At 38.9% G+C, this 22,001-nt stretch overlaps 1 protein-coding gene across 1 annotated transcript in view; it reads left to right on the top strand.

Moving 5' to 3' along the window:
• The window catches only part of LOC139743103 (uncharacterized protein sll1178-like), a 55,141-nt gene that overhangs the window by 21,102 nt on the left and 12,038 nt on the right, over positions 1–22,001 (top strand). The window contains exons 2-9 of the mRNA XM_071653609.1: positions 13,189–13,299; positions 14,142–14,175; positions 14,855–14,950; positions 15,667–15,717; positions 17,190–17,349; positions 19,326–19,454; positions 20,395–20,517; positions 21,212–21,382. Coding sequence (XP_071509710.1) covers positions 13,203–13,299; positions 14,142–14,175; positions 14,855–14,950; positions 15,667–15,717; positions 17,190–17,349; positions 19,326–19,454; positions 20,395–20,517; positions 21,212–21,382 — 861 coding nt within the window. The 5' untranslated portion in view covers positions 13,189–13,202. The remainder of the gene's footprint in view (positions 1–13,188; positions 13,300–14,141; positions 14,176–14,854; positions 14,951–15,666; positions 15,718–17,189; positions 17,350–19,325; positions 19,455–20,394; positions 20,518–21,211; positions 21,383–22,001) is intronic.

Raw genomic sequence — 22,001 nt, 5'->3', positions numbered from 1 at the left:
TATGTTACATGTACATTGTACTTACAAAAAAAAAAAAAACACACACACACAACAAACAGTCGTTTTCACTTCTAAGAATTATGCCTGTAATAATGCTTTGAAACTGAAGGCATCAAAATTGTCTTTTTTATCTATCTTTTCACTGTACCTATATCTTTAATTTTTCGATGAGCTATTGATAATAATAATGGGTTCAAAGTGATTTGTGACGATGTTTTGATAACAAAAGTACAAATAAAGTGTGCATCTCTCTTCATAATTTATCTGTTACCTTTAATCTCAGACCATTAATGTTGGAACAATTTCGGGTTTAATTCCAAAACAGTTTTAGGCATAATATTATGCAGTACTAAATGGTTTGATATCATTTTGTCCATTATCTGTCAAGAATCGTGACGAGTTCAATGGATATAAATAGACATGCTTGTAGAAAATCAATATTAATTCACGTATCCGCAATCAATCGAAGACATTTAGTTTTGGACAGGTGAAAATTTAAACAAGCATGAGCGCGTCTGCGCTTTTTGACCAAATATTACTTTTTTTTTTAAATTGTCACGCTAACAATCTTACTTGTATATTTATACCGTATTCTCGCCTCTAGAGTCTTCAAATTTATTAGGTTAAAGGGATCGTATAGTTTTGGTTGAGACCTAACCTCGGGTTTCTAACATTTTGGGATGAGATTACGAGAAACCTCTTATGAAATATGAAAGAGCATGTAATTCCAAAGGAAATTCAATGTTTATTTGATGAAAATTGAGTTTGAAATGGCTGAGATACCCGAAACAGAGCAATTCCAATAAAATGTGGGACCCACTTTTTCTTACGATCGCTTTGTTTTACTTTATTTTTGGATGTCTCAGCCATTCCAAAACCGACTTTCATCAAATAAACTTTGAATTCCTGTTAGAAAGGTACGCTCTGTACTATTTTACAAACGGTTTCTTGAAATCTCGCAAAAAAGTTAAAAGCCCAATTCTCACCTCTACCAATACTATGCCATCCCTGTAATTTGCTGACGCAGTGGTGTCGTTGTCGTCACAAATTAGAAATATCAGTTCTACAATGTTTAGATGCCATCAACTGGCTAAAAGTATACTGTGAGTGAAGATATTATCTCCGATATGAGAAAAAGGTATATATATATATATATATATATATATATATGTATAATCTTTGTTGGATTGGGGACACATCCTTATCATTTCATCGTCATCGAATTGTAGAGAGAACGGACTTTATAGAAATGTTGATATCTTATTGGAATGGAGACATCTTTCATGGGAATTGTTGAGATGAGGTATATTCTAGGTAGATATGACTTCACAATAATAATCATATTTTGGACCTATAGTGAAAATGAATGCGTATAAGGTGTTTTTTTTTCTTTCCTTTTTTCAGCACTTTCTCTCTCTACTTGTGTAGCCCTTATAATGGATATTGTATATAAAAAGAGCAAACGAATATTGTTCAAGTTGATGTGCGTTCATCCCGAGACCTTGTAAATCCAGCCCATGGAAGGAAGATGGTATTATTTCATATGTGACAGAACGTGATGAGTGTAGTTTTTAAACATCAAGCTAAAAAAAAAAAAATGATAGATTTTCAGATTCATGTTTGATACAGCTGGTTTATTATCTAATTTTGATTTAGTATAAGAGAAAGTGAATCATTGTGATATAGGACTATCTGTTTGTGCAATAAATAGTTTTTCTCTGTCGAGTTGCCTACCTGATTTTGTTTAACCCCAAATTTGACGATAAGAGTAACATCCGGTTTGATGAATGATTCGTGAGCATGCATTGATTTTGCATAATTTTACGCCATTTTAGCACAATAGTGGGTGTGTGTGTGTGCGTGTGTGTGTGTATATATATATACAGGGTGGCCCAAAAAGAACGGAACGCCTAAGATTTTTAATTACAGCAATATTGTTGCAAATATGTCATTATTTTGCATTCTATATAGAAAGGCCATTCGTTTTCCAATAAAATGACACCAAGTTTATTCATCAAGTTTGGTTAATGTGTTATGATTTTAGGACCACTTTTGTGAACCCTTGCAATTTTCAAAATGTGATCATTTTGCACTCTCAGAGATATCGAAACCAGCGAGAACTCGGCTTGTCATAGAACCAGTAGCGTTCACAGTGTGTGGAATGTGGGGCGGACTGTGTGATTGTCATTGTCCGCCCCACATTCCACACATTGTGAACGCTACTGGTTCTATGACAAGCCGAATTGTCGCTGGTTTCAGTATCTCTGAGAGTGCAAAATGATCACATTTTGAAAATTGCAAGGGTTGACAAAAAATCATAACACATTAACCAAAATTAAAGAACTTGGTGTCATTGTATCGGAAAAAGAATGGCCTCTTTAATAGTATGCAAAACAATGACATATTTGCAACAATATTGCTGAAATTAAAGATCTTAGGTGTTCCGTTCTTTTTGGGCCACCCTGTATATATATGCGAATACACGTATATTATAATCTATAGATAGCTGGAAGGCACTAGCTGAATGACGTGTACGTGTTTGACTTTATGGTGTACAGTATAATATATCCAAATCAGCTGAGAGGGAGATAAAGGTAACCAGCATGCGGTTTGGATGCTTCTCATAATTCTTATGATCCTGCGGTGCCTCCCTTCGACAATCCTCAAAGTGGTTGTGGATACTATGATCACTCCCCTTCCACTTGACGACAGCAAGTATTTAGAATTGCGGAATGTGTAATACAGTTCACAATTTCTTTGAAACTATTCCATAGTTACCTTTTGATCTCAAGTGTATGAGGGGATGGCTAGCATGGATATTGATGGATAGGCCCTTATCGGTCATTCAAAGTTGAAATTTACTTTGAAATATATAGTAAAAATGACACAAACAGGCCAGAAGTTTCAATAACTGTTCATGTTCTGACAAACAATAAAAAGGAGACCTTTAAAAGAGGTAGAATTTTCTTCGTTTGATCCTGCATAATTTCCAGCTTTTTAACTCTGTCTGATCGTAATTGAACAGCTACAGGCGTATGTATTATACTCATCTGTATGTTTGATCAGTTTTACATGGAGCATCAAGCCTGAAGGGCCTACATTATTAGAGGGAAATGAAACATTATTTGTACTGCTCTCATTTAAAACGCATCAGATTTGTGCTCAGCAGACTGTAGAGGACTTCTCTTCCCGGAAATTCCCAGTCAGTTAATCTAAAAGAGCTGCCATTACACTGCACGTTACGTATAGAGCACTTGTTTCATATTTAATGCACTCAATTACACAGAGTTTGTCACTTGGGTATGAGCATGGACTTACTATATAGTAGTAGGTCCATGCAGGGAGCATCTCCCACCTCCCTGGTCCATGGTATATGAGTGACTACAATAATATTGCGTGAGGGCGTGCAACAATGACTGCGCATGGGCGATAATAACTTTCACACCTGTGGGGGTCATGGCACTGTACACCTTTGAAACAAAACATATAAAAACGATAAAACAATATATGTGGGGGTCATGGCACTGTACACCTTTGAAACAAAACATATAAAAACGATAAAACAATATATACATGTACCGAACAGACAGAAATAACAAACTAAAACAAAGTAAAGAAAAAACGAAAAGCAGGTGGAAAAAGAAGAAAAGGCCTACACACATTTATAAAAGCCAAGAGACGAACAAACGAAAGCGGACAACATAAAAACGAAAACTACTATAAAGACAAAGAAAAAAAAACAACAATTAACGAGCTCGTGGATGCACACAACCGACAGCTCTCGGATAACTACAATAAAGATGAAAATAGCATCTCTCACAACCATACCATACCACACGCACAACCAAGGTGCAGAACGTGTGCTAGGAACCATACAGCAAAGAGATTGTAAAATCATTTTGCCATGATAATTATATACAGATAATGAGCAGCCAGATTTTCACGCGTGCGTAAATAACGAGACGTCCGAAATTGGAAGACGGAGCGCACGGACTGATCCGGGATTAAATCACAGTTTACGTTCAAGTCATATCTTTTCATATAATCATCAGGTTTCCTTTTTTTATACCACATTTTATTTTTCAGATACAAAATGTGTTTTATTGTTTAGATATTGGTTTTTACGATAATGTTATGTCATTTCGACATTATATCCTACTCTCTAAAAAAAAATCGAGTGAAAATATTCACTCTTAAAAGAGTGAATACAAAAAAGAGTGAATTTAGAGTGAAATTGGAGTGAATTTTGAGTGAAAATGTTCATTTTCACTCATTTTGGAGTGGCCTCAGGGATTACTCGAAGATTTTGGAGTGATCCCTGAGGTCACTCCAAAACGAGTGAAAATGAACATTTTCACTCGAAATTCACTCCAATTTCACTCGAAATTCACTCTTTTTTGTATTCACTCTTTTAAGAGTGAATATTTTCACTCGATTTTTTTAGAGAGTAGTGTCGAGTAGACTGCAAGAATATTAAACCATTGTGACTATTGTGACGTTGCTGGAGCACAGTAGGCCTATAGATATCAAATGTGACAAGAATAAAATACTGTATTACTCATTAATGTGTTTGACATAGAGAACATATTGTTATAGATACGAGAATGATGTCGACCAGATGTCAACCTATCGCGTTTCATTACACAAATTCGAATGCAGTGTTTTAGTATGGGGGGGGGGGATATGCCTAGGTGAATCTGATAGACAAAAAACAAAACAAAACAAAAACAAAACAAAAACAACACAGAGAAGTGAGGAGGAGAGAGAAAACAGTCGCGATTGAATTTAATGACAGGACGCAGTTCAATCATCGGTTAATCTTATGCCGTTTTAGCAACTTTATTTCATGCATTTGTTTCGCCAAATCTGCTGCAATTTCAATTATGCCACGTCCATGCGGAAGCATAACATGATACATTGTACAAACATTCTGCTGTAGATAAACTCGGAAATAATGATGGAAGAAAACAGAAATCATTGCAGGAAAAATGTATTCATGCTCACTTAAGAGCTGTTACTTCTGAGAAGATTGTAAACAACAACAACAACAACCAGTCATTAGCTATACGCTGTACAACCGAAGCTGTTGATAACAAAATCATGATCTTTCCGCACTTTATCTTTCATACTAACATTTGAATAAATGAAATGGAATGAAAACACTTACAAAAAAAGGGGAAATATTATTGATGAAATAACGTGTAATGTTTCTTCATTTAGCATGTACAGTCTATCAAAGCCCTGTCAACGTACTGGTTGGTGTGATCACCATGCAGCATATGTGATAGAAATACACCTACAGTGTCCTTTAAATATCTATAGGCCTATAAAACCACTATAAGCAGTTTAAAAAAATACACATATGCACACATTGGTATCGGAGTTGGAAGTTTAACACATATCAGGGGTGGATCCAGGAATTCTGTAAAGGGGGGGGGGGGGGGGGCAACTAATATTTCTAGTGCCACTTCCGGGTTTTATTTCTTTTATTTTTTTCTTTTCATTTCCTTTCATTTTAACGAAAAATAAAGGAAATAAGGGGGAGGCGTGCGCCGGTTGCGCCCCCCTCTGGATCCGCCACTGCATATGGCCGGGTTCCACACTATATTTATAACTTTTCTTCTCTGGCAGTCCATTCGGGCCTTTAAATTGATTACAAACATTCAAAATTTCGGGGAAAATGCAATGATGCGAAATAAACAAAAAGACCCCCCCCCCAAAAAAAAAAAAAAAAAGGTCAATTTTGAAATGTTGAAAGTGCTGCCTTATAAACAAGCATTGTCTTGTTGTATTTCACTTTGAATTAAAATCATTAGTGCTAGCCTGACAGATGACAATAAATCATTATCGAAATATGAATATATCTTGCTACCACTTCGATAATCATCTTGATGATTAATGCATTGTATTATAATTATACAGATATCGTTTTATCATATGCACATGATTATGAGAATCGTATCAAGTGCGAAACTGCTTTGTATAGACTTAATTACAACTTATTCACAACTTCCAAAATATAAGATAACACATGCATGCAGCTCAAAATTTCGCAATTATCAAGAATTTCCATAACATTTACACGTATTTACAGAATCTACATTGTTGTCTGTAGTTACAGTCGGTTAAGTCTGTCATCTGAGATGCCACATTTTATGGAGTCGTCACTGCGCTCCAGATTTTTACATTTTCAAGTTTGATACTCGAAGGACGCGTAATCTCGTTATAACTCGTTGATACTGTGGCGAATGTGGCTCTTAATTTATTTATTTTTTTGAGTACTGTGAATATAGTTTTACTTCTGTATCTATATACGATAACTATACACACTATATTACACTTTGAACTAGAACAATACTGATATAACCAACACTCTATTTTACATTCTTTTTACAGATGAAGAGTCGAACAAATTCTCCTACGGCTCGCGGTGAAAGTATCGGGTTAACACCTTCCTCTCTTGAAGAAGTTCCTTTCCGTCCACGTGCATATACCATTCTGTTTCCACAACCAAACGACTCAGGCCAAGTGTCCCCTTACGTGGCTTTTTCACTGTGATCTGGATCACCCCGTCCTCATTCACCTCCTCTACGTCCCTGTCCGACGTCTTCTCATCTGGGGGGTGTTTCATGAAACTTTTTGTCAGTGATTTACACCGACAACTGTTAAAAGGTACTGAAATCCTTGCGTCTGATTGGCTGATAGCAAATTTGTCGGTGAAAACCTCCGACGAACTCGTTGATGAAACGCCCCCCCCCCCCCCGGAACTACTGACCCTACTGATGATGCTGGAAATGAAGCATTTGATGAGGAAGACGACGACTCTGACAGTGCCGGTGAACCTGGTGTGGTATCTGGGGCTCTAGAGGCTTCTTTCGTCATGGTCGAGACCCAGACTGATGGTTGGCAGGTTTGTAGCATCGATCTCATCAGCTTTTCTCTTTCTGCTCTCCTGCTTCTCAGCCTTCCTTTCGTCTTTCTCTCCTTCCCGACCTTGCTTTTCCTGAGCTCGTTTGTCCTCCTTCCTGTCCTCTCGCTTCTCCTCCATCTTAACATCCTTCCTTCTGTCATCTCTGCCTCGTTTCTCCTCCGCCTTTCCACCTTCTCTTTCTCTTTCTCCGCCTCCGCTTTCTTCTGCTCTTTTGTCTTCCTTCTTTCTGTCGTCTCGCCTCTCCTCTGTCTTGGCATTCTTCTTTCTGTCATCTCTGTCTCGCTTCTCCTCCGCCTTTCCACCTTCTCTTTCTCTTTCTCCGCCTCCGCTTTCTTCTGCTCTTTTGTCTTCCTTCTTTCTGTCGTCTCGCCTCTCCTCTGTCTTGGCATTCTTCTTTCTGTCATCTCTGTCTCGCTTCTCCTCCGCCTTTCCACCTTCTCTTTCTCTTTCTCCGCCTCCGCTTTCTTCTGCTCTTTTGTCTTCCTTCTTTCTGTCGTCTCGCCTCTCCTCTGTCTTGGCATTCTTCTTTCTGTCATCTCTGTCTCGCTTCTCCTCCGCCTTTCCACCTTCTCTTTCTCTTTCTCCGCCTCCGCTTTCTTCTGCTCTTTTGTCTTCCTTCTTTCTGTCGTCTCGCCTCTCCTCTGTCTTGGCTTCTTCTTTCTGTCATCTCTGTCTCGCTTCTCCTCCGCCTTTCCACCTTCTCTTTCTCTTTCTCCGCCTCCGCTTTCTTCTGCTCTTTTGTCTTCCTTCTTTCTGTCGTCTCGCCTCTCCTCTGTCTTGGCATTCTTCTTTCTGTCATCTCTGTCTCGCTTCTCCTCCGCCTTTCCACCTTCTCTTTCTCTTTCTCCGCCTCCGCTTTCTTCTGCTCTTTTGTCTTCCTTCTTTCTGTCGTCTCGCCTCTCCTCTGTCTTGGCATTCTTCTTTCTGTCATCTCTGTCTCGCTTCTCCTCCATCTTTCCACATTGTCCCCCTCCACGTAATCGCTGTTCCAGCGATCGTAGGACGCATAGATTATTTTTTACTCATTATACACTACCCTATTTACACAGTAGGTGTATATGTACACAACACATTATACATTGTAAGATTATCAACTCCTCACTCGAAATTGATATGTGTGTTTGTCTCATGGAGTGTGCAAATATCCTTCAAACTTCATTTTGCAGTATCCATTCCTTGCAGAGGTCCTGCATGACATATAATTCCTTGTACCTTTAATCTGTGGTACATTGTATGAATATATCAGTAAATGGTTAATGTTCTCACAATACACAACAGTAACATGAGATGTATACACATCAGTTAAAATACATTTGTGTACATGTATACAGTTATTATCTGTACTGCTATTGATTCACAACTTGGATTGCAAGCAGAATCTTATTGCTGTCACTCATATAATCTGTGCTATCTATTCATGGATGCTCCACCCAACTACAACCATTACACAGGTTTGTACACGTGACTTTTAACGCATATACGTGCACATGCCATTCTAATCTGCATTAATCATTCATGGATGCTTCCGCCATATAATTACTCATCTAACATAAAGCGCCTGCAAGTACACGTATACTGTTCTTCCAAAACTTCACAGATTTCGCTGTATACAATACTGTGAATATTATTATAATTTTACTCCTGTGCATATATACGATAACTATACACACTATAATACATTTTGAACTAGAAAAATACTGATATAACCAACACTCTATGTTACATTCTCTTTACAGATGAAGAGTCGAACAAATTCTCCTACGGCTCGCGGTGAAAGTATCGGGTTAACACCTTCCTCTCTTGCAGAAGTTCCTTTCCGTCCACGTGCATATACCATTCTGTTTCCACAACCAAACGACTCAGGCGAAGTGTCCCCTTACGTGGCTTTTTCACTGTGATCTGGATCATCCTATCCTCGTCGCCAAAAAAAAATAAAAAATAAAAAATAAATAAGAGCCACATTCGCCACAATACGTACAAAAGAGTAGTAAGAGTCCTTTCGTTTTATACGTGCATGGTTATTATCATTTTGATGTTTTGTTCATTGAGATCTTAGTATAGCGCAATCGGGTCACAAAGTTAACCATTTTGGAAGTTTGGAGGGCCGACATTTTCAATGGCCCAGAGGGATCTCTGTTCAGTTTGTCGAGAAATGTTTGGCTATTGTAACCAAACTCATGTTTACTTATACTCTGCAATTGTTATTCCATCAATTCTTACGAAGATCACATAGGGGCCCAGGGAACGACGCGTCGTGCAGAATACACCATTTTTTGGCATCATTTTATGAACACATTTTCGATGAATACATGCATTGCTAATAAGTCATAGCCAGTAGTTATTATCTGTCTCATTATTGTTTATCCCAAAATACGCGTTGGGCCTATAAATATGCGAGGGAGCACGCCGTGAGACAATATCAAGATTATATCCTGCCATAATGCAGCACGTGGTCATAACATTCACTTGGCTGCTCAAGAATGCCAGGGAGGTGAGACTCACCTCCCCGAGGCCCTGAGAATACTACTAGTAAATGTTATAGCTCTGCATGCAGTCTGCACATTTCTTCAATTCGTTGTCAGCAACCTGGGAAGATGAAGAAGGGGCGCGTTGGATACGGTAGACCCATAACCGTCTGTTCAATGTTGCAGTTGGCTCGTGAATCCAGCCGTTGCACCTTCTCATTCTGATGAAAAATGGCTCCAAGTGCTCCTGAGACATACGGTAGAGTGTATGTTAGCACGTGTTTGGATTCTTTGACAGGTTAATAGAATTTAAGGTCGAAGCAGATTTGAAGCACTGACGTGATGGTTACCACTAATCCAACCCATGCTGTTTTGCGTTTGCCGAAGCAGAGTTTTGCTCTTTTTGTTGCATCTCGCAGATCCTGAACAACGTGTATTGAGATGTCTCTGTCGATCATGGGCCTGCTTCCCATTCTACTACTGACTTTGAGTTCAGATAGTCGAAAAGTCTGTCCATCCTCCGAATGAATGCACATGTGGCCTCACTACCAGCAGAATCTGGTAACAGCTAGCAAGTCCAGAAGACCTCCGGAGTCCGATCCCGGCAAAAATCTATGGCATCGCTGCCACCATTGGCATCTGGCGACAGATGAGCTCATGATTTGCACTGTCAACTTCACGTTCATTTTGTGCTATCCCCATTTTTTATGTGTTTTGCAGTACCAGGTATTACTTTGCTGCATGGCTGGATGCTAAGGTTGTCCTTCAATCCGCAAATCCTGTAATCTCACAATATGAGATTCAGTCCTTAATTAAGTGTAGAACATACAGTCCTCCATTCGGGGCAAGGTATAAGTGTTTACGAACACAGTTTACAGAGACTCCAACCCAAAGCACCTAGTCTGATCTGGAGATTCTCCCGCCTGAAACTCCTAGCAGACGGGAGATTCCAAGTGATGTGTGCGAAGCGCGAAATTCCCAGGTTCTAGATGCTCTCGACTCTAGTGCTAGCTAAGGCTTATTTTTCAACATATGATAGCAATAAGTAAGAAATCCTTTCCAACGGGAGACACAGAGCCAGGGCGGGAGAAATTAAATCATAAGCGGAAGAACGGGAGATTTTGCAAAAATGGGTTTTCGGCGGGAGATCTCCCGTCGAAAACGGGAGAGTTGGAGTCTCTGAGTTTAATCAGATGTCAAGCATCCGGCCCGACCAGCATCAAAGATGAAGTTTAGCTGTGGTGGCAGGATAATCAAATGGCGACTTTCCATGTTCGGCGGGATAAGTGAACATCCGAGAGTTGAGTAGCCTGGTTTTCACATGATCCGCATCACACACCACAACCATGCACCTCAAGTCACGTCCGGCCTCGATCTGTCAAGACACAAATTAGTTATTTGATTAATTTCGGCCTCAACCGCCTCAGGCCCCACTCGGATGATTTGTGATGAAATACATGGATGCAATTGGAAATTTCTAAGGTGTTAAATAGCGCCTTTCATGAGGCCTAGGAGCTATGCGGACAGCCAGTTCATCTCCGTCTCTGAACTTTAAGGCTCTTGCCGCATCCGATTGTATCCACGAACCCAGCACACACAAACGACTTCCGATCGTATTACTACTGTACTATTGACATCACGTCCATCATCTTTAGAATGCAAGTTTTCTCGCCTTTGTTTTCATGAACAATGCTATTTCCGTGCTAGCATCCATCCAGCACATCCATACAACATCCATCATTTTTATGGCATTGCATTCTCGTTGCACGCACGTGTGTGCTGCTAGATAGCTGACAACTGAGCCAACTGTTTACACTTCTCCAATAAGGCTTTATTTCTTGCGCAGTGTCCCTGCATCCGCCATCGGGATCGAGGTAAGCATTGCAAGTACGATTCTGATTTTATTCTGTTCAAGAGACAGTTGAAGAGGCTTAAATGATCATGAAATACCTGTGATGCATCAGGCGTAGAAATGCAGACATCTACATTATTGTTAGACTGGGGCCATGATCAGAATGTGAAGAAGCGTGATACTAGTCCCACGTGCTACGTCTTGTGTGTGGTGTGACTGTCGCTAAACTAGGTATACATAGCCCTGCCTTGTCGCTGTACACAAGTGTTGCGAGAGGCGCTGGCCGTGCTTCGCACGGCGTCTGGTCGGGCTGGTGTGACAATAACCCGACCAGACGCCGTACACTAGCAACACTTGTGTACAGCGACAGGGCTGTGTATAGTTAGCGTGACAAGAGCTCTCCTCATGTCCCCCACTCATAGATTCATACCCCACTACTACTTGCCAAATAAACAAATGTGTGTGTGAGTGCGTGCATCCCTGCGAGCAAGGGAAGGGTAGTGTCGAGAGCGAGAGTGGTGTGGCAAAATCAGCAGGGCACTACGCCACTAGAAATAGATGACTGTAAAGTAAAAATACCAAAATAAACAATCCAGGGCCAGGGGTTCACATCTAGATGAGAGATACTGGCCACGCACAGTTTTGACCTCAAAATTATTCCAATTGATGTTTTGCCTTTTGCGGGTTACAGAATAATATTCTCACATGTTTTACATAGCTGATCTATGATTTCATCATCCATCATGACCATGTAGACAACATCTCGCAAAATAAGAATTTGTCTGAGATATCTACATTCTCATAATGATTCATCCCGCACCTCAGCTCAGGGTTACATCTGACATTGACATGGTCACGGACATGGATACGAAAGTAGATCACTAACTGTACTGTAGCTACATTTGTGGCAAAATCAGTGGGGCTGGAGGGGGGGGGGGGGCATAAGAATGTCACTGAATCTTGTTTATGGCCTATTGTATTCGTCATTTATCTTTTCATATCTTAATGGGTCTTCTCTGCTTCCTTTAAACTTAGAAGCTTCTTGCAGAACTTAGCCCTAGCCTCTAGGCAGTGTTTGTTACAGGAGGAGGGTGCATGTGCTGAGATTAGATTGCAAAAATATAGTTTTGAAATGTGTAAGATAAATGCTCTTTATGATTCATTAAAAAAAAAAAAAAAGGAGACCCTAAGTGATTGAATTATCTGTGTGTGTGTGCTATGTACACTGTATGTTTGTGTGCATGTGTGTATGTCTACACCTACGCTGCACACTAGCACTGGTTTGACGGTCCAGTTACCAGTAAACATCACTGTCAGACCAGTTACTCAGGAATAGACCAGTAAAAAATGGACAAACTGGGTACCTTTTGTAAAAAAAAAAACAAACAAACAAATAACAAAAAATATTCGGTTACTGTAAAAGTGGAATTTTCGCGGTGTTGAAATTTTCACACTTTTCGTGCAACCACAAACAAGTGCGAAAATAAAAGCATACAAATATTTTTGCTTGACATATGTTCCAGTACTTAGTTTATATCTTGATTCCGCTTAATTAAACACACACAAAACTCTTCTTATGCGGCCGAGCGCGAAAAATTAGTCGTGCGAAAATATCCACTTTTACAGTAGTGTGCAGCCCTGTCTACACTATTATTTGATTGACTGATAATAGTTTGATAAAATCCAGATCAGTGAAAACAATTTCAAATATTTTCAGTAGGCTGTAGTAGTAAAGTTTACTTGTTGCTCAGTTTAACGTGAAAATCACAACTAATTTTTCAAAGAGTTTTGCAGTTTGACATTACTACACCAACTGATGAATGGAGACACTCCAGCAACTGTAGACGTGTATTGTTACCTCTCATAATACATCCCAGCTATGCTTTTGTATTCAGTTCTAACCTTACCTTTCAATTTTTTACTCCCTATTTGCATGGTAGCTGTGCTGTGGAAAATGCCTGGCCATACAGTCATTGCTTTTCATACCCTACACGATGCCAATGTGTGCATCACAGAAGATGGAAAGCTGCTAGCTGTTCTTGAATTGGAAAGTAAGTAACAGAGAAGACTACGGTGGCATGAACTCGACACTGTGATAGTGTGCATTGAGAATAACATAATTATTGCATTCTTGTACATGCTACTGACTCTCGAGGCATTCTATGTAATCCATTTTAGATATCAAACAAGTGACTTTGGGTGAACCATTATGCAGCTGCAGTAACACTAGAGGCCATGAGTTTGGAGCCTGTTTTCTGAGTTATGGATCGTTACAAAAGATTTACAGTGCCAACAGTCAAATGTATGGTTGACTACAATGGCACTGTTTTCTCCGCTAATCCCCAGAAGACAAATTGATGCTATTAGCGCTCTACAGAAGGGAAAAGATACCACATTTTAAGTGGGCATAAGGTACGACTACATGAGCCACAGTCTACTGCACAGCGCAAAGGAGGAGGTTTTGATTGTTGCATTTTTCTGTGCTAGTTTCACTTGATGTGATAAATATATTTCACATTTTTATACTCTTTTGCCATTTTCAGCCAGTAAATCATGTGACTGAGATACCTTTGTGGTTGCATATTTTTTGCTGAACTGTAAGTGTAGGGCTGAACAAAGCAAAAGTTAGTTGTTTACAGTCCCTTCTTTCTGAAGATATTCAAAGAAGATTTTTTTTTTCTCTAAGTTTTTGTATAATGAAAACATCTTAAGCATTCCTCTGTTTTTATGATTTCACCATGCAACCTGTATGCCTAATGGAAGACTACAGTTGATGATTTGAATCATATCTAATTAACAGTAGTGTGCCCCATTCTCCAGACTGCTAGATCCCCATGATGTAGAGACTAACTGTTTTACTATCAATGTCTATTTTATACCTGTCTTTTCCCAGGGCTCTTTGCAAAACGGTACTTCTGCAGTGCACAGTAAGTGTTAATCTTCTTACCACCCCTGCCTCCACACACATACACACCCAGACAAAAACAAAAACAAAAGCAAAAACATTACAAAAGCAAACCAACATAGTGCTATAAATTGAAAACCAGAATGCTATGAAAGCAAAAGCTTGGAATATCTGTAAAGTGGGTATTATAAACAGAGTCAAAGTATTGGTGAGAAGTTCTCAAATCAAGAACTTATGTATACTTGTTTGATGAATCAAAAGCAGGGGAGGCAGAGAGATGTTTTTCAATCAAGACTGCATTTTAGGGCACCATTTCTCCTATTATTTTATCCTGTTATCTCACAAGAAATGCTGTGATAAGTTGATTCTGTAGAAAATGCAAGAAAAATCCCCTTGAAAATTGTCATATGCCATGGGCTTGGGAGAAAATAAGAAGTATGTCTCATGTATCGTTTCACGGTAATTACAAAATACACTGTATGTATTTGTAAATGACCCGTTTTGTGATTTTTAACTTTGAAGTTGCACTCTCACACAGCTTGTGCATTTCACTTTTAACAGTTAAAAAATTGGAAAAAAATATGGAAATGATTTACATATCTGTATTGGAACATTTTGTGACCAGTCTAGTAAAACAGAGTGACATCAGATAATGTGTAAAATTGTTCAGCCTTTTTTTTTTCTTTTTCTTTTTTTTCAAGGAGGAAATCCTTATTTACAGAACAGTGGACAAAAGCAGTGGATACCATCACAAAATACACTGGAATTTCAACCTTTGATGTGGGTGTGACCAGCTGGTGAGTGCTGTCATTGACTCAGTAAACTGCTGTCCTAGAACAATAATCATTTCACAACAGGGCTTGCAGCTACAAGTACTGAAAGAAATGTCTCAACAAAGAACCAGATGATGTGTGTTTTATGAAGTTATTCATTGAAACCTATTAGGAATTCTGTAGATTACGTCATTTCACCCAGATAGACATGATTTTAGCCCTATAGCTCTAAAGGCATTCATATTCATGTAGAGAATTTGCACATACTTTTGAGGTATGGATAGAGATTTCGACTTTATCTTTTAAGTCTGGTGTCCTGATCGGGCCACTAAAATCTTTAAATCTGAAATTTTGTGGGCCTGAAAAAAGATATCTAGTGGCCCAAAATAAAAGCAAAAACTAACAATCTATATTGAATCTTAGTTTCCACCAAAAGATGAATTTGGTGGCCCGACAACAATCCTTAGTGGCCCCAGGCTACCAGGCCATTGTTTATGTTGTGCCCTGTGGTATATATGATGAAAATGCATGTGATGAATCAGTATGCAGGCATTCAGACTGACAAAACTAGAGTGAAAATTTCAAGTTGTATTACATATAAATTCAAAAACTCTGTAATGTGATGGGGGAGGTGTGGTAAATACTCCCCATAAATCATCTATGTCGTAATATTGACTTGGCAGTGATTGAATATTTAAACATCAAATCTTGAACATCTGTCATTATTTATTTCTTTAAAGGGTTCTACCATCACAGAGGACAGTCCTCCAAAGCTTGGTCCAAGCAAAAAAGTAAGTACTCCTTGAAGTGATTGATGTTGAAGAGAAATGTGATACTATTGAAGGTTAACTTTTATGAACAATCAAATTTAAAGAGCAATTTTAATTTTAAAGGATATACTATAGTGCATTGGCACACCACTTTCATCCTGTAATATTTCAAGATGGATATGGCATGTCCTTTTGCACATTGATATAAAAAACAGCTGTGAGGTTTATGTATCCTTAAAGGGATGGTATCGTTGTGGTTGAGATGGGATTTTAGGTTTCCAGCTGTTTTGGTGAGATACTGAGAAACATCTTATGAAATATGAAAGAGCATATAATTCTAAGAGGAATTCAAAGTTTATTTGATGAAATTGGTCTTGAAATGGCTGAGATATATACAAATCAGAGAGATTCTGATAAAAGGTGGGATCCACCTTTTATTAGGATCGCTTTGTTTTACTTTGTTTTTTTATATCTTGGCCATTTCAAAACAGTCTTCATCAAATAAACTATGAATTCCTTTTAGAATTGTGTGCTCATTAACATTTCATAATAAGGTGGTTTCTAAGTATCTCATACAAAGTTAAAAGCTACATCCTCATCTCAACCAATACTGCACTATCCATTTAAGATACATATTTGTTAGAGATTGTATCCCAGTCATCATCAGTCTGTTTGATGTATTCTGGCAAAAGGAAAAAAACAAACAGAGCTAGACTCTAAGTGCAGTCAACAGAGTTATGAGTAAAATTATGATTCTTGAAATGTATGAGAATTGATATACTGTAAAAGTGGAAATTTTCGCGGTGTTGTAATTTTCGCGCATTTCGCGCAACCAAAAACTAGCGCGAAAATAAAAGCAAGCGAATATTTTCACTTGCCATATGTTCCTGTGCGTGATGTCTTGATTCCGTGGAATTAAAAACATGCGAAACTCTTCTCACTGGGCCAAGCGCGAAAAATTAGTCGCGCGAAAATATCCACTTTTACAGTAAAAAGTATCAAACTGATGAATGGCCAACATCTTTTCCTTTGCTGTGTCAAAATGTCTTTTTTTTCCCTGCAGGAAGAGGCAAGAAAAATGCTCTAAGTGTTGCATTAGTTGATTTATGATTTGTCTGTAATTTTTTTTTTTTTTTTTTTAAGGCAAAATTACAGAAGAGACACTCATTCAATTGTATATAATGTCAAGGCATTTGATCAATAGGTATCATTACAGGAAGTCTGGCCAAAGTCTGGCCAAAGTTCAATGATTAGGGCAAGGAGTTTGAGATATTATTAAAACAGTGATAGTGAAGAGTTCTCTTCGATCGCAATCATAGTTCCAAACAACTCAAATAAACAGATGGATAGTGTGGTGTTGGCACGTCTACTCTAGTACAGTCTATTTCATCATATTTCTAAAAAAAATGTTGAGAAGCCTTCATTTTTTTGTACTTCCATGTTAACGCATTTTAGTATGTGTTTGTTGCTGTTTTTCCCTTTATTGTGTTCAGATGGGTAGCTGTAGACCACCACAACTGTCACACCGCACTAGGCTTCTATGACTCGCCATTCAACAGCGCCCTCATCCTATCGTATGACGGGGGAGGAAACGATGGTGCATTCAATATCTACCATGGCGACAGGACCGAGGGTATCAAGCTGCTGAAAAAGGCAAGGCTGTAATGTTCGAAGAAAGAGTAGAGTTCGAGGAAAAAAAAATAGTTCTCTTGATTAAATTTCTCCCTCTCCTGTTCAAATATGTTGTGCTCAATACAGAAGAGGTACTAGTAATGAACTGCAATGGTAGCGCCATGATTCGCTCACTTTTGATTTGGTCTCTGCAGCGGGCTGTTCTGGTGCTCTCTGAGAAAGTCATTCATGGAGGCTTGGAATGGGATTCAATGTGAGGGCATTGTATTGAATAAATTGTTTTGTTTTAAAGCTCAGTTATGAAACAACTTGTCATATCATTATTTCTCTCTCAAAAATAATATTTTGTTGATGTATCATTTACTATATATTTACAATCTTTTCTTTTTAGTATTTATGACATTCGGTTGTAATTCTGGTGTGAAAATGCCTCTGAAAATGAACGATGCAGAGGTTTGTGTTTGTGGTCTCCCTGACTCTGCAATGCCTTCTTTAAAAAAAAAAAAAAGTAAAAAAAAAAGATTAAGGGCCTTTCCTTCATGCCCTGATAAGAGAATATAAATTTTTATGCCTCCGCCAACGAAGTGGCCGGAGGCATTATGTTTTCGGGTCGTCCGTCCGTCCGTACATCCGTCCCGTTTTGTTTTTGTTGATATCTCAAGAACTGTGTGGTGGTTTTACATCAAATTTGGTATGAGGGTATATCCTTGGGGGATAATACTTTGATTGGATTTTAGGGTCACGGGGTCAAAGGTCAAAGGTCACAGGTTATTTTGTGAAAAAAAAGGTTGAAAATTCATGTTTTTCTCCATATCTCGCAAATGGTTCAAGGTATCTTCATGAAACTTAGTATATATGCTTGTTCCAATGGGCAGTGATTGTCTAGGGAAGTTGGGGGTCATGGTTCAAAGGTCAAAGGTCAAGGTCAACTCCTCAAAATATCACTACTTTCCTTATATGTATGCAATGCCTGAAGGTTTTTTTTTTTTTTACTTGATGTATACATGTATTACCCAATATATATTCTGTGGGAAGTTTCTTGCCAAACGGTCAAAGGTCAAGTGAAAGTGCTGAATTGCACTTTTTCCTCCATATCTCAAGAGTAACTCAAGGTATCGTCATGAAACTTACATATATATGCATGTTCAACTTAACAGTGATTCTCTTTGGAACTGTGAGGTCAAAGGTCAAAGGCCAGGTTTAGATAATGCTATTTTCCCATTTGATACTGAAATTATACTTTTTCTCAATACCTTGAAAATTACTCAATGCATAAACTTATGAAAGGGTCAAAAGTCAAGTAAAAATCATCAGTTCCCCAAATACCTGCACTCTGACATTTTAATCATTCATCCAATTGAACCTAGTTCCAGGAAAGTGAACATTCAGCACATTTGTGTCAAACCTGCCATTTTAATATTTTGCCAGTTGTGTGAAACTGTCATCACACATTGTCAAGACACTGTACTATAGACCTATTAGGAGAACCATGCATTATGGCGGAGGCATATCAGTTGCCGTAGCGATATATCTAGTTCTGATTTGGGATTCATTATATCCTACTTAGGAACTGTTGTGACTTGATGGAGGGATAGGACTACAGCCTATCAATCATAAGGTCCCTTTTTCAAATCCCTGGGCTGCAGCGGTTGCGCCCCAGGCGAGGCATTTTTTCCTCATTACCTATTCCATCAGACAGGAGTATTAAAGTGTTTGTCTGGTGGTTGCATGCTCACAAGCATGCCTCAATTCCATCATGGCAACCTTATGAAATACATCATATTCCAAATGTAATGCACAAGTATCTCCCAGAACCTTCCTGAGGAATGTGGTAGGAAAATTGATGATAAAAACATACATTCCAATAAAAATAAATCACAACCGTCATGTCTGCAGGATAAGTAATGGACTATGTAGGATGATAAGCCAGCCAATTTGAAGTTATTGATTATTGTTTGCTTGTTTTTTTTTTGGTGTGTGTGTTTTGCATGTGACAGGTAGATCTGAATCTGGGAGCACCATACAGGAATATTGCCCTGGCAATGTCAGAGGTCACAGGTGAGCCTCATGACCCGGAAGTTGTTACTTCCTACATGAGGCATGCGCCCCTAGCCCTTTCTGGAAAGGTAATGGAGTGGGCACTCATGCCTTGTTTGTAGAGTTTTAATAGATAAGGTGTATGCACCCAATAACAACATGTTAGTCTCTAGCCTTTAGCTTGTTACTGTTAGCACCAAAACTTGCCAGTGAAGTGGGCGTGAGTCAAGCTCATCGATCAGTGTGAAAGCGTTTTATTAAAGTGATTATCACTCATGATCCAGGGAAAAGGCATAGCTTCTGCATCCATTTTGATTAAATGATTAATATGTTGGTCGTTTTAAATAAGTGAATTGCTGATTTACCCATCAGCCGCCTGTGTATGAAACAATGAGCATCTTTTGGGTTGATTATAATGTCCTAGGTGTTTCTGTATTCAGATTGGCATAGAAATTCATGACTAGTACTTGTCAGCTGAATTTCCTGTCTATCGATGTTGACTGAAATTGTGATTGTATTATCATGGACCTGGTATTATGCACTACTGTCTTCAAAAGAATCAAAATTTGTTAGCATTTTCATCTCCTTAAAAAAAATAGGATTGCTTCCAGACTAGCTCCTGGTGATGTAAAAGTCTAATTGCCATCTCTTCACCAGGGCCCCATTTCATAAAAGATGTTAGGATGACAACTTTTGCTGGAATGACAACTTTCCACAGCAAATAGCCAATCAGGAAGCTGTATTCTTGTTGTTACCATGACAATAGTCATTCCAGCAAAGAATTGTCATCAAATAAACTCTTTATGAAATGGGGCCCAGATGGCCAGTAGTTTCAGCACAAATTGAGAATACATCACAATACAGTTTTGATGCAAGATTGATATATATACAAAGACTGTTAAATACTCATGATTTTCAATATCCACATCGGCAGAGTTTTGTAGTTCCAATGTTATTGTTTCTTTTGTTTTGTTTTGGTTGTAAAGGCAGCTTTGCCGTTCTACTTGAGTTCTGTTTCTGTGTCTACAGGTGATGGGTTACGCTGCTCTGGGAACCGTACAGGAAGCCTGGGTGCCTGCTTTCTTTGAGTACTACACCCGATTTGGCATCCCCATGACGGGACTCTTCAACCTGGGCGAGAGGCTTGGAGTGGTAGGTTCTCTGACACCGGATGTAGTGTGTGGGACTAGGGATGGAAGGGGAGAATCTCCAACACTGGATGCAAAGTGTTGGACTAGGAATGGAAGGTCACAATCTACATCAGCATTCTTTCTGCAGGAAATTTTGGCTGATCCTTACCTCATCTATCCGCTCGTAACTGAAGTTCCGCGGCATTTTATTTGGAACACTTTTCAGAAATTGAGAGAAAAGAAAGTGGTTGTGTAACACCAAGATACCGTATAAAGGTTTGAATCTTGTGAAATCATTTTTATATATATGAGTACCCCTCAAACAGTTTCACACATGCTGAGAGTTTGTTTCTGAGCTGAAATTTCTTGTGGGCAAATGATATTTCCTGGATGATGGCAATTCATGCCCCTAAAAATGGTTTTAGTTCTCCCCAGTTCAGAGAGGAATTTTTTACATTGGTGATGAACAACCAAGCAGTTTAATGTCTAACACAACTCTAATGAGTCTTGAAACTTAATCAATGAGAAATTGTATCCAGTTAACAAGCAGTAAAACTGATGAACCATTAGCTATGTCATCTTGGATATGAATCGAAGCATGTGTTACTTTCTTTATGATACCTGAATGGAACATTCAGCTTAGTGTGTCATTTCATGAGACAAAGTGTTGAAGTTTTGATGCTCCCTTGTGTGCTATCCTCTCATTCTGATGGCAGAGCTGTGAACCAAATGCCCTGGAGAATTCAGTCGCGCGTGACGTAGCAGCGACCAGCCAGTACGTCTTCTCCCAGATCCTTCTCGACGAGGCGACTCAAGTCTTGAATGACGAGTACCAGTCCAATGATGTCGCCCCGGACGGTATTGTTCTCACAGGAGGGTGTGCCTTGGTGAGTGAGTAGCCTTTCCAAACTAGTGCCCATGATACCCCTTGTGATCATCATGCTTAACCAGACTTTTCAAATGTTGATTTTTTCCTTTTTAATCTGTTTTTAGGGAGGAGGGGGGGATGAGCCGGAGAGCGAAGGAGGAGAGTTGGCCCTAATGTACATACAATATACAGCCGACCCTGTCATAGAGAATACTCAGGGGAAACATCAAAAGTGGTCTTTACAGACAGGTTGACCAAGGCAACCCTTATTACGTACTATATGATTAGAATATATTATAATTATCATCATTATTATCAATATGATTATTGTATCTTATAATCTTGTGATAATGATGTTACAGAAGTATGTGAAATTTAGACAAATGCAGGCATTCTGCATAAGATTTTGAGAGATGGTACGTGTTGATGAAAAGTAGTTACTCATTGGATCATTGATTGCAGAACCAGAGTAACTGTTGTCACTGAAACTATGTTGTATTTGATAGATGAAGTGACATTTTTTCCCCCTTGAGTTGTCAAACATTCTTCCTGTGCAGTCTTTAAAGATTGAGATACCAAATGGTCACAACATACAATTGTAACAGCGAAGCGGCAGCATGAATTGACAGCAAAATGAA

Source organism: Diadema antillarum, unplaced genomic scaffold (assembly GCF_040938485.1).
Source record: "Diadema antillarum isolate AM-2024a unplaced genomic scaffold, OU_Dant_1.0 seq00001048_RagTag, whole genome shotgun sequence".
Lineage (NCBI taxonomy): Eukaryota > Metazoa > Echinodermata > Echinoidea > Diadematoida > Diadematidae > Diadema > Diadema antillarum.
The sequence above is the reverse complement of the archived record's forward strand: the minus strand, read 5'-3'. Positions and strand labels throughout refer to the sequence as shown.